Consider the following 12,799-nt stretch of genomic DNA (forward strand, 5'->3'; position numbering starts at 1 on the left):
TGAAGAGTCAGATGTCAAAACTCTTTCAATACATTCCTTTATTTACATCCCTCCATCTTGCTCTTCCATCAACACAATGTGTCAGACCACATTTCTCAAAAACAGTAAATCTGCAGAGGAGAGTACGATCACAGTCTTGACAGATGGAAACGACACACCCAGTGAGAATCCTGCACTTCATCATTTCATCGTGTCGTAAACTGACACAGACAAACTGGTTTTAATAAGTTCTGTACAGATTTTCCCACAACTGACCCTTAAAACTGAACAGAACTAAAATTTCCCTTACTGCAAGAAAAAAGTTTTGGTAAAATGTGGCCTGACCCAGACTTTAACACACAATACTCTTTAAAAGATGCTATGTGTCAAATTTCCAGATAACACAATATAATTCTTGAAAGCTCCTGCAAAACATTTAACATCACATATATCAATTTGTTCATTATTGACTGTATGTCGTTATTGTTTTTCTTTTTTGTCCTACAACATGACATAAAAGATTTTTAAGATTTTTAATGCACCTCGCAATGAGTGCATCCCTTTTAGCTTGGTTACCTCTGATGAAAAAGGAACTCTTATTCCTGAAAAGTCCGCCAAAACCTAAGGTGTTTTTCACAGTTATGCTAGAATTATAAAGCGCTACCGTAGTTCATTTGGCAGTGACACATGGAGCAAGAAACCTCACACATAGCATTTTAAAACGGGAAACAAGTACAGGCCATTAAGCTCATCCAGAGGTTGGGGTTCCCAAAACATCCACTGCTAATTACACAAGGCTGTAGTTAATACTGTAGAATATACTGGAATTTCATTTAAGACAACACAACTGTTTTCATGCTAAATCGTTTTCTTCTTTACGTGTAAAAGATTAACCATCATTTTTAAGTTCTGCTCAGAATTTACTCGAATGAAAATTTTTGTTGTGCTGGAACCACATAACTGTCCTGGATGTGGAAGTTTTAGGAAACCCAAACCCATTACAATCCCCAACAGGAACAGCAGGAGCAAATGAAATCAACAGAAAATATATAAATAAATAAAGATGAGCGCATATATGTTATGTATACAGTATATATTTATATATGACATGGGCTCAGCAAAGTATGTACAGTTATTTTTCTTTTTCTTAAATGCATAGTAACTTTTTAAGATCATAAGGTGTAAATAAATAAAAACATTAATAAGCACCTCTGCTCTCCTGAGCTCAAATAAATAAAAACTTCATTCATGACTTGCACAGTGAACTGGGAGATAAAGGAAACAAGTGGCGACATCACAGGAGCACTTTGCCCACCTCTGGCGAAAACACTTCATGGGTCCAGTCTGTCAAAGCATGTGACTTACTGGGATAATTTCCCACTATATTATCTCATGGCTGCCACTGTGGGTGTACTGCACATGAAATTAATAACTGTTATGTCTCTGTACGGGCATTAGAAGATCGAAACCTGAAACAGATAGATATTTTCTGTGTTTGTATCAGTCCAGTCTAAAATATAAAAACTGAGCTTGTTCTGTTGGATAAATTTAGCACTACGAAGCTTTTGACAAATCATACTGACATCACAGCATTTCCTCTCCTGTGAAGTCTATTCCTTCTTTTAACTCTCAGACTACAAACAGGATCTCCCAGAATGCTCTCTGCTTCCTGGGCAAAGGGTGTTCAGAGGGGAGGGTGGTGGATGTTGACAACAACAGACAGAGATGTAGAAGAAGCATTCGAAGGGTATTGTTCTGTATTTCAGAGGGAAACAGGCTCTTTCAAATATTTATATTTGTACAAACATTTAGATCATAAACATCTCAAGCACCATAGATAATAATATTAACAAATTTCATGTGATGCTATCCATCCAAAAAATGGAACCAGGCAGAGATCTATGCCTCATAATTTGGTTGTCACCCTTTTCTTTCTTTAGTTTCATTCCTTTCTATATGTTTTTAGTTGTTCCTTTAAAACAATGCTGGAACTTTTCAAGTAGGCCATTTGTAACAATAACTGTAGTTCCTAGGAAGTATTTCCAGTCTAATTTCACCACTATGTTCCAATATAGGTGTGGAAGCCCTGAAAGGCAAGTGAATTTTATTCATTTTTGCCAGCATAATTTCTTGTTTTCATCTGTGAAACCCCCAAGAGGCTAGCAGAAAAAAAAAAAAGAAGATCAGTTGAGATAATTTTTTGTTTCCATTTGTGAAAACAGGTGAACTTTTTGTTTTTTTCAGGCTCATTTTTCCGGTTTATTTTTTTTTTTCATCTATGAAAAGAAAATCTTTTGTTTGTTTTTGTGCTACTCCTTTCGGCCACAAGAGGTTGAGGTGCACCGCTACCCCGCTCTAAATCCGACTAAAAGCATTTCTCCCTGTCTAAACTAGGGATGGGTGATCTGGCATATGATCTACCTTTCAGATGAATCGTATGGATTGTATCATTAAAATGTTCTATAGTTAGATAATTAATAATAAGTTCAATCACTGCTAACTAGCCCATTGTTAACTGTTAAACAGCTAGCTCGCTAACTGCAGCTGCCTATATCAGTCCTTGTTCTGCTCTGCAGGCTCGGCCGGCTCGGCATAGCACCACTTGTACGAGTCTTTCAGGGCTTCCGTATACAGGCCTTATAGAAATTCAATTAAAAAAATGTATATCAATGGGCTTTTCCTGTACCTGTCTCTTCCTCATAATTTCCTCTTAAATATCTCTACATTACTATTTCCATGATCGTACTATCATACATAGTCTCTACATGGTCCCATTGCACTCAAATAAAAAAGGATACCTTATTATAAAACACACACATTGACAAATCATTCAGTTTCTTTTAGAATAGAGAAGAACAACACAGATACAAATAACAGACAGTCCGCCTGTCAGTCAGTCAATGGATGTAATTAACACTGGATCAGAGAAAAACATTTTCACTTCCACTTTCATGTGACTCAGATGTTTCATTGCTTTGTGAACATGAAAAAGCCATCACAACTGTATCAGGGGGAATATATGGTATGTATGCTCCAGAGGGTCAAAATTCAGATGTGCTCTGTGAGTAGAGTCAAGGAAAGAAACAACACCACAAGAACCTAGCGTTAGTGTTTTTTTTGTTTTTTAGTTTTCTCTGTTTAAACACACATTACTCTGTGTCCTGGAAAAATCATGTATGTTTTTCAAATTCAGTTTTTGGTCCTTGCAAAAGGTTTGTTGTTTTAAAGAGGACTTGGTGTTGGTCCTCTTGTTCTGTAGGTCGTCCTTTAACTTTTCTTTTGCTAGGGATCCAAAAAGTTTAAATTTAGCCTCATCTCTCATCGGTATACCAACTATGATTCAAACATACACTAATAGTTTGCTTATAACATGATAATATGAAGCACTGACCCACAGTAAAACATCACATTTAGTAATGGCTATAAATTCAAAGATTTTCCAGGGACACTGATCTTTTGTGTGTGTTTTTTTCTATGCTAGCACCATACTTACTGCATGTACACATATTCAGAGAGTAAGAGAATTGGTCTTGGTATTGAAATGTTCACAAGGCACTTATCTAAATCATTTTCTTTGTCCTACTGTCTTTCTCTTGGTCAGTCTCTTTTATCAACTGACAACAATACCAGGCCATTCTGTCGTCAGCACTCTGTATTTACAGTCAATGGCTCTCAACTGTGTGTACTCTAAAAAGTGCTCTTCCAAAATGATGGGAGATGAGTTGTTCTTTTTCTCTCCTTCACCTCTCCTTCATCCTTCTCGGTTTAAAAAATGGCAGTTTTTGTTCCCCTCTCCTCTTCTTTCCTCTCCATACATTCCTAAATGTTCGACTGAGTCCAAGAGGCTTCTCAGCAGTCCAATTATTCAGTTCTCTGGAAAAATGTGTTCACTTGATCACGTTTGATGTGTTTTTTCAGACTTGCAACCATCTGTCTGCCCCTTTGGGCAACCATATTTATCTGATTCAAAGTAGCCTGTCCATTAGATGCTGTTCAGTGACTGTTTCTGAGGTTGTTTACAAAAATCTACAAGCTCATCTGTCTGTTGGCCTGTTAGATATCTCCATTCCTTTTATCCCTCCATCTCTCCATCCATCTGTCCTTCTGCCGACTTACATTTGGACACACAGGATGACTGACATGATGAATTAAGTGGACAGTCCACCCCTGTATCCCCTCCTCCATCTATCCAGTCATCCAATGAGATGTATTTACTTAGGAGATATTTTCAAAATTTGTTTGATTAATCAACATCTAATAGAGTCCAGCTGTGTGTCTACCTCTCTGTCCTCCTGCTTTCCTTCTCTCCCTCTGTCTACCGATGTCTTGAGGACACGTCGAAGCAGGTGATCATCATGAGATGGGCTTTGCAGAAGTTGACTCTGGTCTCCAGTTTGTCCGTCACTGTCTCCAGAGCTTCCAAATACTCCAGTGAGTCCACCTCGTAGACCTGATGTAGCTCAACTGGATATTTGACAGAGAAGCAGAGAAAAAAGTCACATGCTAAAATACTGTTGTATGTACTTTGGGTTAATTAATCAGTTCAACAGATACAACTGGTGATATTCTATATTTTTCTTATTATAAATAAATCCCACGTTAAAAAAACAAAAACATCAATGAATTGATCCAAATAACTAGTATTGTCTTCCTAGTTAAAACCTGATATAGCTTACTCCTCAGCGTCACAGGCATCCATTGTTGTTCAAAAACTGAAACACATCATTCAGCCACACTGTTGCACAGGCCGACATATTCCTTTATTATGATGAACACACATTATATTCATTTATTTTGAATCAATCTCACATACAATGTCCTGCTGTCATAACTATTCAGTCAAGCACCTCGTGTCAGTCCGCAGCTGAAAATATTTCCCATACTCTGTTTACTCCTATAAGAGTAATGGCTAAAAAAGTGAAACTATATATTTGAGGCCCATTTTAAAAGATGTATGTCTTAAGAAGGAACCAGTGGGCTCGCAAGTGTGTCATGGTGTGGTGTCAAGTATTGATACAGACTAATGCATCGTTACCTTTGTTCTTTTCATTGCTTTTGTTGACAGTACAAAATATATAGAATAATGCCAGCCTTATCCAGGAGTGAACACTGGTTCAATTAGCATTTGGGTGGGACCACCCTTACACTCAAGAAGAAAATATCAACAACAGGCTGAAAACCATTGGCAAAAAAATGCATGATTGCTTCTAATGTTTTTCTTTCTCATGAAAAAACGATTCATACCCGTTGAGAACCACTAGTGCAGAATACACAACAAGATCCAACAATCACATCATGGCGTCACTCTGTTTTTCTATCACACGCGCACACACACACACACACACACACACACACACACACACACAACACACACACACACACACACACACACACCTTTCCTGATGTGTCAGTGCTACACTTACACTCAGTGGTCCATTTGTGTGGCTCCAGCATCAGGTACTGTTTGGTTTGCTCCAGTTCTTTCTTCAGACACTGGTACTTAGCTCTGACTTCACTGATCCGCTGCTGGCGGTGCTCCAACAGACGGAGCTTGGCACTGACATACACCACCTCCTGACGCACAGAGAGAGGACACACAGACAGATATGGATTTTACTCGCCTTTATTTATCCAGGGGAGTGTGTCGTGAAACACATGTGCCTGCTAAACATTCACACCTAATCGACTCCAGTGTGACCGCGGCCGAGCACATTCGGACACTGAGCAGCTTCACTGGAGCAGTCGGGGGTTAAGTGGCTTCTTAAGGCCGCTGCGGGGAAAATCTATATTTCATGATTTTCTCTCCCTCCCTCTCTCACAAACCTCACAATGATGCTTGCATTTATTTGCAACAATTTCAGTCTGAAAAGTCTTAGGAATTTAGAGGGACACAGAGGGAAAGAGAATGTATTTTTATTAAAAACACTCACTATGCAGACAGAGTGTATTGCTAATGTGCACAAAATTGATTCATTCATTTTGTGAAAATCCTTACTGATGTTTTTTTAAACTTGTTGGTTTTTCTGAGGTCTGTTTCCTCACTGACACACACAGCAGCTCAGATCCTTGAGCCTCCTGTGTCTCTTTTCTTCCCCAGCTTCACCCTCTTCTCCAGCAGTGTCCACCGAAACACTTAGTGCTTTTTAATGTGACCCACAGCTATTATTCATCAAATCAATTTCATTGACATCAAGTGCAACATGCCGCTTGGCCACTGGGCCTCTATTCCTGCTCTTTTGCATTTAGCCTTCTCTAATTCTCTCCCTACATCCATTCCTCAGTCTCCTTCACCCTCCACCGCACCGTTTACCCTCACACACAGCCTCCTTTCTTTAACTCTTTCCTGCTTTCTTTGTTCCCTCTCTTGTTTCCAAAAACCCCCTCCTCAACATTATTCTCTCTGTCTCCCTCCTTTTCTCTTACTCTTGTCAGTATCAACATTTGTTTACCGACAACATGTATCTTTACTACGGACACTCATGTTTCTGAATATTGGAATACTGGTGACATGTCCCGTTCCTCCTCTCACCCATACCTCACCCTCCTCCTTTCTCCCTCTCACCTTGCTTCCTCCTTTGTCTCTTCTCTTCTGCAGCCGCTCGACGTCATCTATCTCGTATACCTTGATCTCAAAGGTTTCGGTCGTTGCTGTCGCGCCCCGGAGGTTTGAGGGAGCTGGGGGCCCGAGTGGGCCATCTACCCAGCAGGCACCTGGGCTGGAGGAGGAGGAAGAAGAGGAAGTGATGGCCTGTTTGGAGGAACGGTGGGAGGGTGAGGAGGAGGAGGAAGAGTCCAAGGTCAGTGCTGGGATCAGACGACGACGCTGGAGGCCTGAAAGAATAAATAAGATGAAGATAACAAAAAATAGTGTTACACCCACCACCACCAAAATGTTTCAAGACACTGAAATACATTTTGATACTATATACTGTAGCCTTTAAACTCTCTTATCATTCATTAAGTAGCATGAATTATCCTCACTCTTCAATGTTTATTCTGATACTGGTCTATTGGCATTACTTTGATTTTGAGTAATGCGTTGTGGTGAATTGTGCATTTTGTCAGTGGCTCTTCTTCATTAAATCTACTGAGAAACTCCATCCTTCAACTGACCAAATAAATGTACAGCGCATGATGCAAACTGCTTTAGCATGGCTTAGCTCGATACTCAGTTGGCTTTAATCTCTTCTACTGAATTACATAACTGGATCAAGATATTCTGCTCAAATAAAAACTGGCTTTATTGCCAAATAAATTTCATTTTTTAGTCTATACCGATAAGAAATAGGTTTTGATTTTTCAGTGTGCTCATTTTCTTTCTTTCCGAGAGTTACATGAGAGGACTGATACTACTTGTGCGTCTCCCATGCAGTATAATAACAGGCTGGTTGCTTGGCGATTTCACAGCAAGAAGGCTCCACAAAGTCACTGTGTCCGGCCAAGAAAAGGTCTGGCACATAAACACTCAACACAACAAAAAAGTAACACTTTTACTTTTCAGTTTTTGTATGGATTAAACTAAGGTGATAGGAATGTTAACTAATGAGATTTAGTGGCGCTGGTAGCCAGGCTAGCTGTTTCCCTTTGTTTCCAGTCTTTATGCTAAGCTAAGCTAATGGCTGCTGGCTGCAGCCTTATTTTAAACAGACAGACATGACAGAAATGATCTTCTCATCTAACTCTGCAAGAAAGAGAAGCAAGTATTTCCCAAAATGTCAAACTACACTTTTAACATAATAAAAACATATTGGTAGGCCCACATGTCTTAGTGTTGTTTCTCACCATTCAGTTACATAGGACCATTCAGGATGAAAAGGTAATACAAGAAAAAGCAGCTGTTTCCAGCTGTGCATGTGTCAATGTATCAATCCTCAGGCATACAGCAGATACAGTACTTAAGTGTCTTTGAACTCAACAGGATATCACTGCTGGTTCCTGCTTTACAATTTGCTTTTCATCAGCAATCAGGGAAAACAGGAAGATAGGACATGAACATGAAAGCAGGATATTATCTGAGGAAATACATCATGGTTGCAAGAGGAGAGAAAAAAAGATGGGTGAATCATCACTGGAGAGAGGCAGAAAGAAGGTAACAAAAGAGAAGTATTAGGTGATTGAAAAAGCGGAAAGAGAGCGAGGAACAGATAATGGAGTGATAATCGAGATAAAAAGTTTAGTCTCTTTTCATGAAGCTCATAGATAAGAGCTGTAGGTCAGTCTCTAATCTGCCCACTACGCTAGGATGAACACACACACTCAAACATGCACACACATGCTTTGCATAGAAATTGCCAGCTATGTCGAATGGAATGTGAGTTATTAGATTCACGGGGGAATCGAAAGATAAGGTGTGTGATAGAGGGAGAAAGTGGTGATTTTAATAAGGTTGCAGCTGTCTTTTGGTCCCAGTGCAGCACAGAGGGGTCAAGCAGAGACATTTTTATTTCATTATGTAGTAGGAAGAGGCATATAAGGTGACAGAGAAAGAATGAGGGTCTGCAGGGAGGAGAAGGTGCAAGGGAAGAGAGTTGGATGAATGAGGTAGAAAATGTGAGAGGAATAGATGGAAAAAGATGAGACCAGGTGGAAACACGGAACAAAAATAGAGAGCGAGAGCAAGTGAATCCAGTCTAATGGAAATCAAGCACAATGTGAGACTCTGCTGGAGATGTGATTAACATTTCGGTCGCACAAATATCTTCACACATTGCTTCTGTCTGTGGCACATCTGTCCTCTCTTCCTCTTACTATTTATATTCTGTCTGCCTGAATTTGGGCCTGGATCGTTGTCGTATCCACAGTCTATCTATCTTGGACACAGACTCCATTACTGTCTTCACCTCCATGTAAAACAAACATAGGCTGTATTTTCTGTCTTGTTTCTGTCTTTGTGTCTTTTTGTGACAGCTTGGTAGTGAATGCTCTCTCTAAGCACAGGATCAGCTGTGGTCAAAGTAAAATGAGAGTAAATCCAGACTTATGCTGCATGGCAGGAGGTGAGGTTACATCCTACACGCATGGATGGAAAGGGTTTTTTCTCATTTAAATCAATAATCGGAGACACACCGGGAAGAGCTGCCTCTGTCCAATTTGGTTTTATGCACATATCCATCCTCTTGGTTAACCAGTAGAGTGTAAATTGGAGGCCACATTAGCAGGCTGTCTGTGTGGTGTTCTGGTGAATATATATTCATTACAGCTCACACCAGCAGATTCCTTTTACCATTTCACAGATGGCTGGTCAGGGTCACCTTTCCTACCTGGCTCCTTCTGCAACCACAGCTTTCTTCACTTTTGCCTTACCTGCCTGTTGCTTCCTCGTTGTGCTTTTTTACTGATGGATTTTCTTAATAGCAGTGTCTTTTGCTCTCTTTCTATCAGCGGCTGGTGGTTTTCATTTCTTTTTCAAAGCTTTGGAAGGCTTTTGATTAATATTTTGTCATGGCCGAGCTTGTCACGGTCAAATGCTGAACATGTGTGTCAGGGTTAGTGGCCAGAAAAAAGTGCATATTGATGTAAAAAGAAACTGAACACAAATGTCGTCCTGGCATTTGGTGTCTGTATTGTCCATTCATTCATCACTTCATTCAAATATTATTTATTCATAGAAGCTAAGTATACATGTATTTTTCATTTGATTTCAGATTTTGACTTTATGTTCTTGTTGCAGCAGGGTATTTGCAGTTTTAAGTGTAATATCGATCATTCATATAGCTTTGTCACAGATAGATTCAGATGTTCCTCTGCAGCTCAAGTCATTAAGGCAAATGCCTGCAAACAATAATAAGCCAATGCCTCTGTCACCCTCTGTCCAATGGAGTGAAAGCAATATTTAGGAAAATAGGTTGTTACCCGTGTTGCTCCTGCTCTTCTTGCTGCTCTTGGAGCTCCGTCTGGAGGAGGTGGTGGCTGTGCTGTGTTCACTGAGGGAGTCCTGAGCGGAGGAGGTACTTCCTGTGTTCTCGCTGCTGTCTCTCAGCATGCTCTCATAGCCACTGCTGCCCCCACTGTGGTAAAACAAAGCTGTCTTCCCCATGGCTGGAGGGAGCTCGCCACTCAGTACACTGCTGTTAGAGTCGAAAATGAGATCGCATTTAATAGCAGGTTAAAATTTTTTTTTTGTTTCAGCAGCACCAAATATATTGTGTGAGGATTTAAAACTTTTCATCTGTAGTTGAACTCGGGCTTGTACCTGTTGTCACTTGCATGGCCGCTGCTGCATCGGTGTGGTTTTCTGGGGGCTGTGATCTTGCTGTAGGGAGAGGGCAGCGTTTGGACCACTGCTGCTCTCTCTTCTCCCGGGCCAGCTCCACCACAACCTCCACCTCCTGCCCCAGCTCCCCCTCCACTGCGAAATGAAGTGAATTCATTTTCAGCAGAATATCAAATGGTCTGGCCTGGCTCTGTCTGCACCTCTTTATTGTCATGTCAGATATGTTATTGATCTTTTTCCTGCATAACAGAGTCATGGTGTCTAAAAGCTAGAAATTGTCACATGCACATCATAATGCTATTTTACATGGAAAATAAAGTAAAACTGACTAACCTTGCTCCTGCGACTCCTCTTTCCTCTCCAGGATCTGTGCCTCCTCCCTGGGCATGACTCCTGGAGCGGGAGCCTGCACTTCCCTGAAGAAGCTCTGAGATTCGACCGTTGACAGCCCTGAGTGGCAGCTTGGCTGCCAGGCTTCCCCCTCGACTGCGGCTCAGAGACTGGGTAGACCAGGATCCAGGTGAAGATCCCTGCTGCTGCTGCTGCTGCTGCAAAGGGCTCTGGACTGAGCTCTGGGGCTGAGGAAACAGATAAATGACTGATGTGGATGGCAGGAGGAATGGAGGCCACCGCGGCTTGAAGTGCTTGCATTGATTGATAAATGTGTTCTGTGTTTCGTCTTGTGTGAGAGTGAAAGGGAACCCTGAGGAAGGTCTAAAAGTTGTTGTTCATCTAGCTTTTTCTACTGAGCTGAGTGATGTAGGTTACAGGTGTTAAAATGGGTGAAAGTGAGTAAATTCACGGTAAAGAAGCATTCTTACTTTTCCGTTTGGAGGAAGGCTGGAGCTGCGGCTGGCAGTTTGGCTCAACGACTTGGTTGAGAAGCTCAGAGTCTTGGTGCTGGAGGCAGACAGGCTCCTGCCTTTGGGACTACTGGTCATCAGCAGCTTACTGACAGCCGAGATCTTTGACTGGCCGTTGGTTTTGGCAGGTGACTGTGGAGCGCTGCTTGGACTGGGACTGCTACTGAAACCGGGGCTGGTCATGTTTGCAGTAGGAGAAGATACTGATCCAGCACGGGTGAGGCTGCGCCCAGTGCGAGGCATGGTGCTGTCCCCCCTCACTCCTCCTCCTCCCCCTCTCAGGCTCTCGCCTCTCTCCAGGGAGAAGCAGTCATAGTGGTGAGAACCGCTGTGGGAGCTGTGTACCCGGCCCAGAGAGTTGGTTCTGTTTGCAAGCTGCTCCAACTTGGCACTGAAAAGTCTACTGCTGTCTATGCTGGAGCCTCGTTGTCTGGTGCCACCTATGGGGCCACATCCGGATATCCCTGAATCATCTGCTGGACTGCCCATCAGCGAGACTCCATGACTGGGTTGGTGGAGAGGGCTGGCTGCCCTGTTGCGCTGGTCAAGGCTGGACTTCCGTACCGGTGGCAGAGGTGGGATCCCCCCCTTCTTGTGGGAGAAAAAACCCTGTTTTCCAGTTGATCCCCTGCGGTCAAGTGTAGCCCGGGGACTGCAGGGAGTTGAAGTGGTGACGCCAAGATTACGGTACTCAATTCCATTATCTAAGCCATCATGTCGGTTGAGACGGTGCCAGCCACGAGGAAGACTGGCGGTACGGTGGATATCTGGGCTGTACATACTTGTCATGCAGTCTCCCTGGGCAACAATGGTGACCATCTCACAACCATCCACCACTCTCTTGAAGAAATCTGGAGATGACACTACCTCACCACCTGAACTACAGCTGCCATGATCCACACCTGAAAAAAACACTCATAGATTTTAGGAATTTAGAATTGAGCAAGTCTTTCATTTTGAATACATCAGTATTGTTTCTTACCATCCCTGCAGAAGCTCCGGTGATCTCCGGTCCCAGCTCCAGCCTGACTCTTTAAATGGTCTACCTCCCTTTTCTCTGGCTTTGCTTCACACACAAGCTCTCTGGACCTCCTGTCCTCCATGCCGCGCTTCAGCCAGGGGTCTTCAAAGCTCATCTCACTGGAAGTACAAGCTAAAAGTGGGGCATTAAATTTGCCTGCATCTTTCATTAAGCTAGTCTTGGTAGGTGAGGAGAGGATGGCTGGTTCCTGGATTGGTTTGACAGCCACACAATGGTGAATGCTTATCGTAGTCTTGAAAGGGGAGAGGTTACCAGGTCCTGCCAGAATTTGAATGTTAGTTTTAGCCATAGAAGGAGGCAGTTTCCTCAGCCTGTCTTTGGTCGGAGTTCCTTTTTCACTCCCATTCTCTTGCAGCACCACCTCTCCCTCCAGACTCCCTCTTCTCGGGCTGCCACAGCTTTCATAAGTTCCCAGCCCCTCGACTCCGAAGCTCGGGTTGGGCTCAGGATCAGCCAGGGCCTCCCCTTGCTGGCTCTGGGACTGGCTGAAGCTGTGCAGAGACTGGTCAGCTTCACTTCCCATGCTCAGATCACTCATCCAGGAGGAGACAGGCGAACCACAGTTAGACATCACTGTGGCTAAGGCTTCGCCTTCTATCCGCAGCTTGGCCATTGCCACCTGCAATAGGGAGCCATACAATCGGATGAGACATCTCGCAAACCAAAAGACAAGAACATAAAATTTAAAGCACATAAAATCTG

The 12,799-nt window shown here is 42.5% G+C and overlaps 1 protein-coding gene across 1 annotated transcript in view; it reads right to left on the reverse strand.

Annotated features, from left to right (window-relative positions):
- Positions 1 to 20: 20 nt before the first annotated feature.
- Positions 21 to 12,799, reverse strand: part of kif26ba (kinesin family member 26Ba) — a 78,344-nt gene continuing 65,565 nt past the window's right edge. The window contains exons 21-28 of the mRNA XM_056384725.1: positions 12,038 to 12,716; positions 11,014 to 11,957; positions 10,526 to 10,770; positions 10,172 to 10,327; positions 9,832 to 10,046; positions 6,542 to 6,810; positions 5,403 to 5,553; positions 21 to 4,443 (exon numbers count right to left, since the gene is read on the reverse strand). Of these exons, the coding sequence (XP_056240700.1) occupies positions 4,295 to 4,443; positions 5,403 to 5,553; positions 6,542 to 6,810; positions 9,832 to 10,046; positions 10,172 to 10,327; positions 10,526 to 10,770; positions 11,014 to 11,957; positions 12,038 to 12,716 (2,808 nt within the window). The 3' untranslated portion in view covers positions 21 to 4,294. The remainder of the gene's footprint in view (positions 4,444 to 5,402; positions 5,554 to 6,541; positions 6,811 to 9,831; positions 10,047 to 10,171; positions 10,328 to 10,525; positions 10,771 to 11,013; positions 11,958 to 12,037; positions 12,717 to 12,799) is intronic.

Source organism: Seriola aureovittata, chromosome 1 (assembly GCF_021018895.1).
Source record: "Seriola aureovittata isolate HTS-2021-v1 ecotype China chromosome 1, ASM2101889v1, whole genome shotgun sequence".
NCBI classification, from domain to species: Eukaryota; Metazoa; Chordata; class Actinopteri; order Carangiformes; family Carangidae; genus Seriola; species Seriola aureovittata.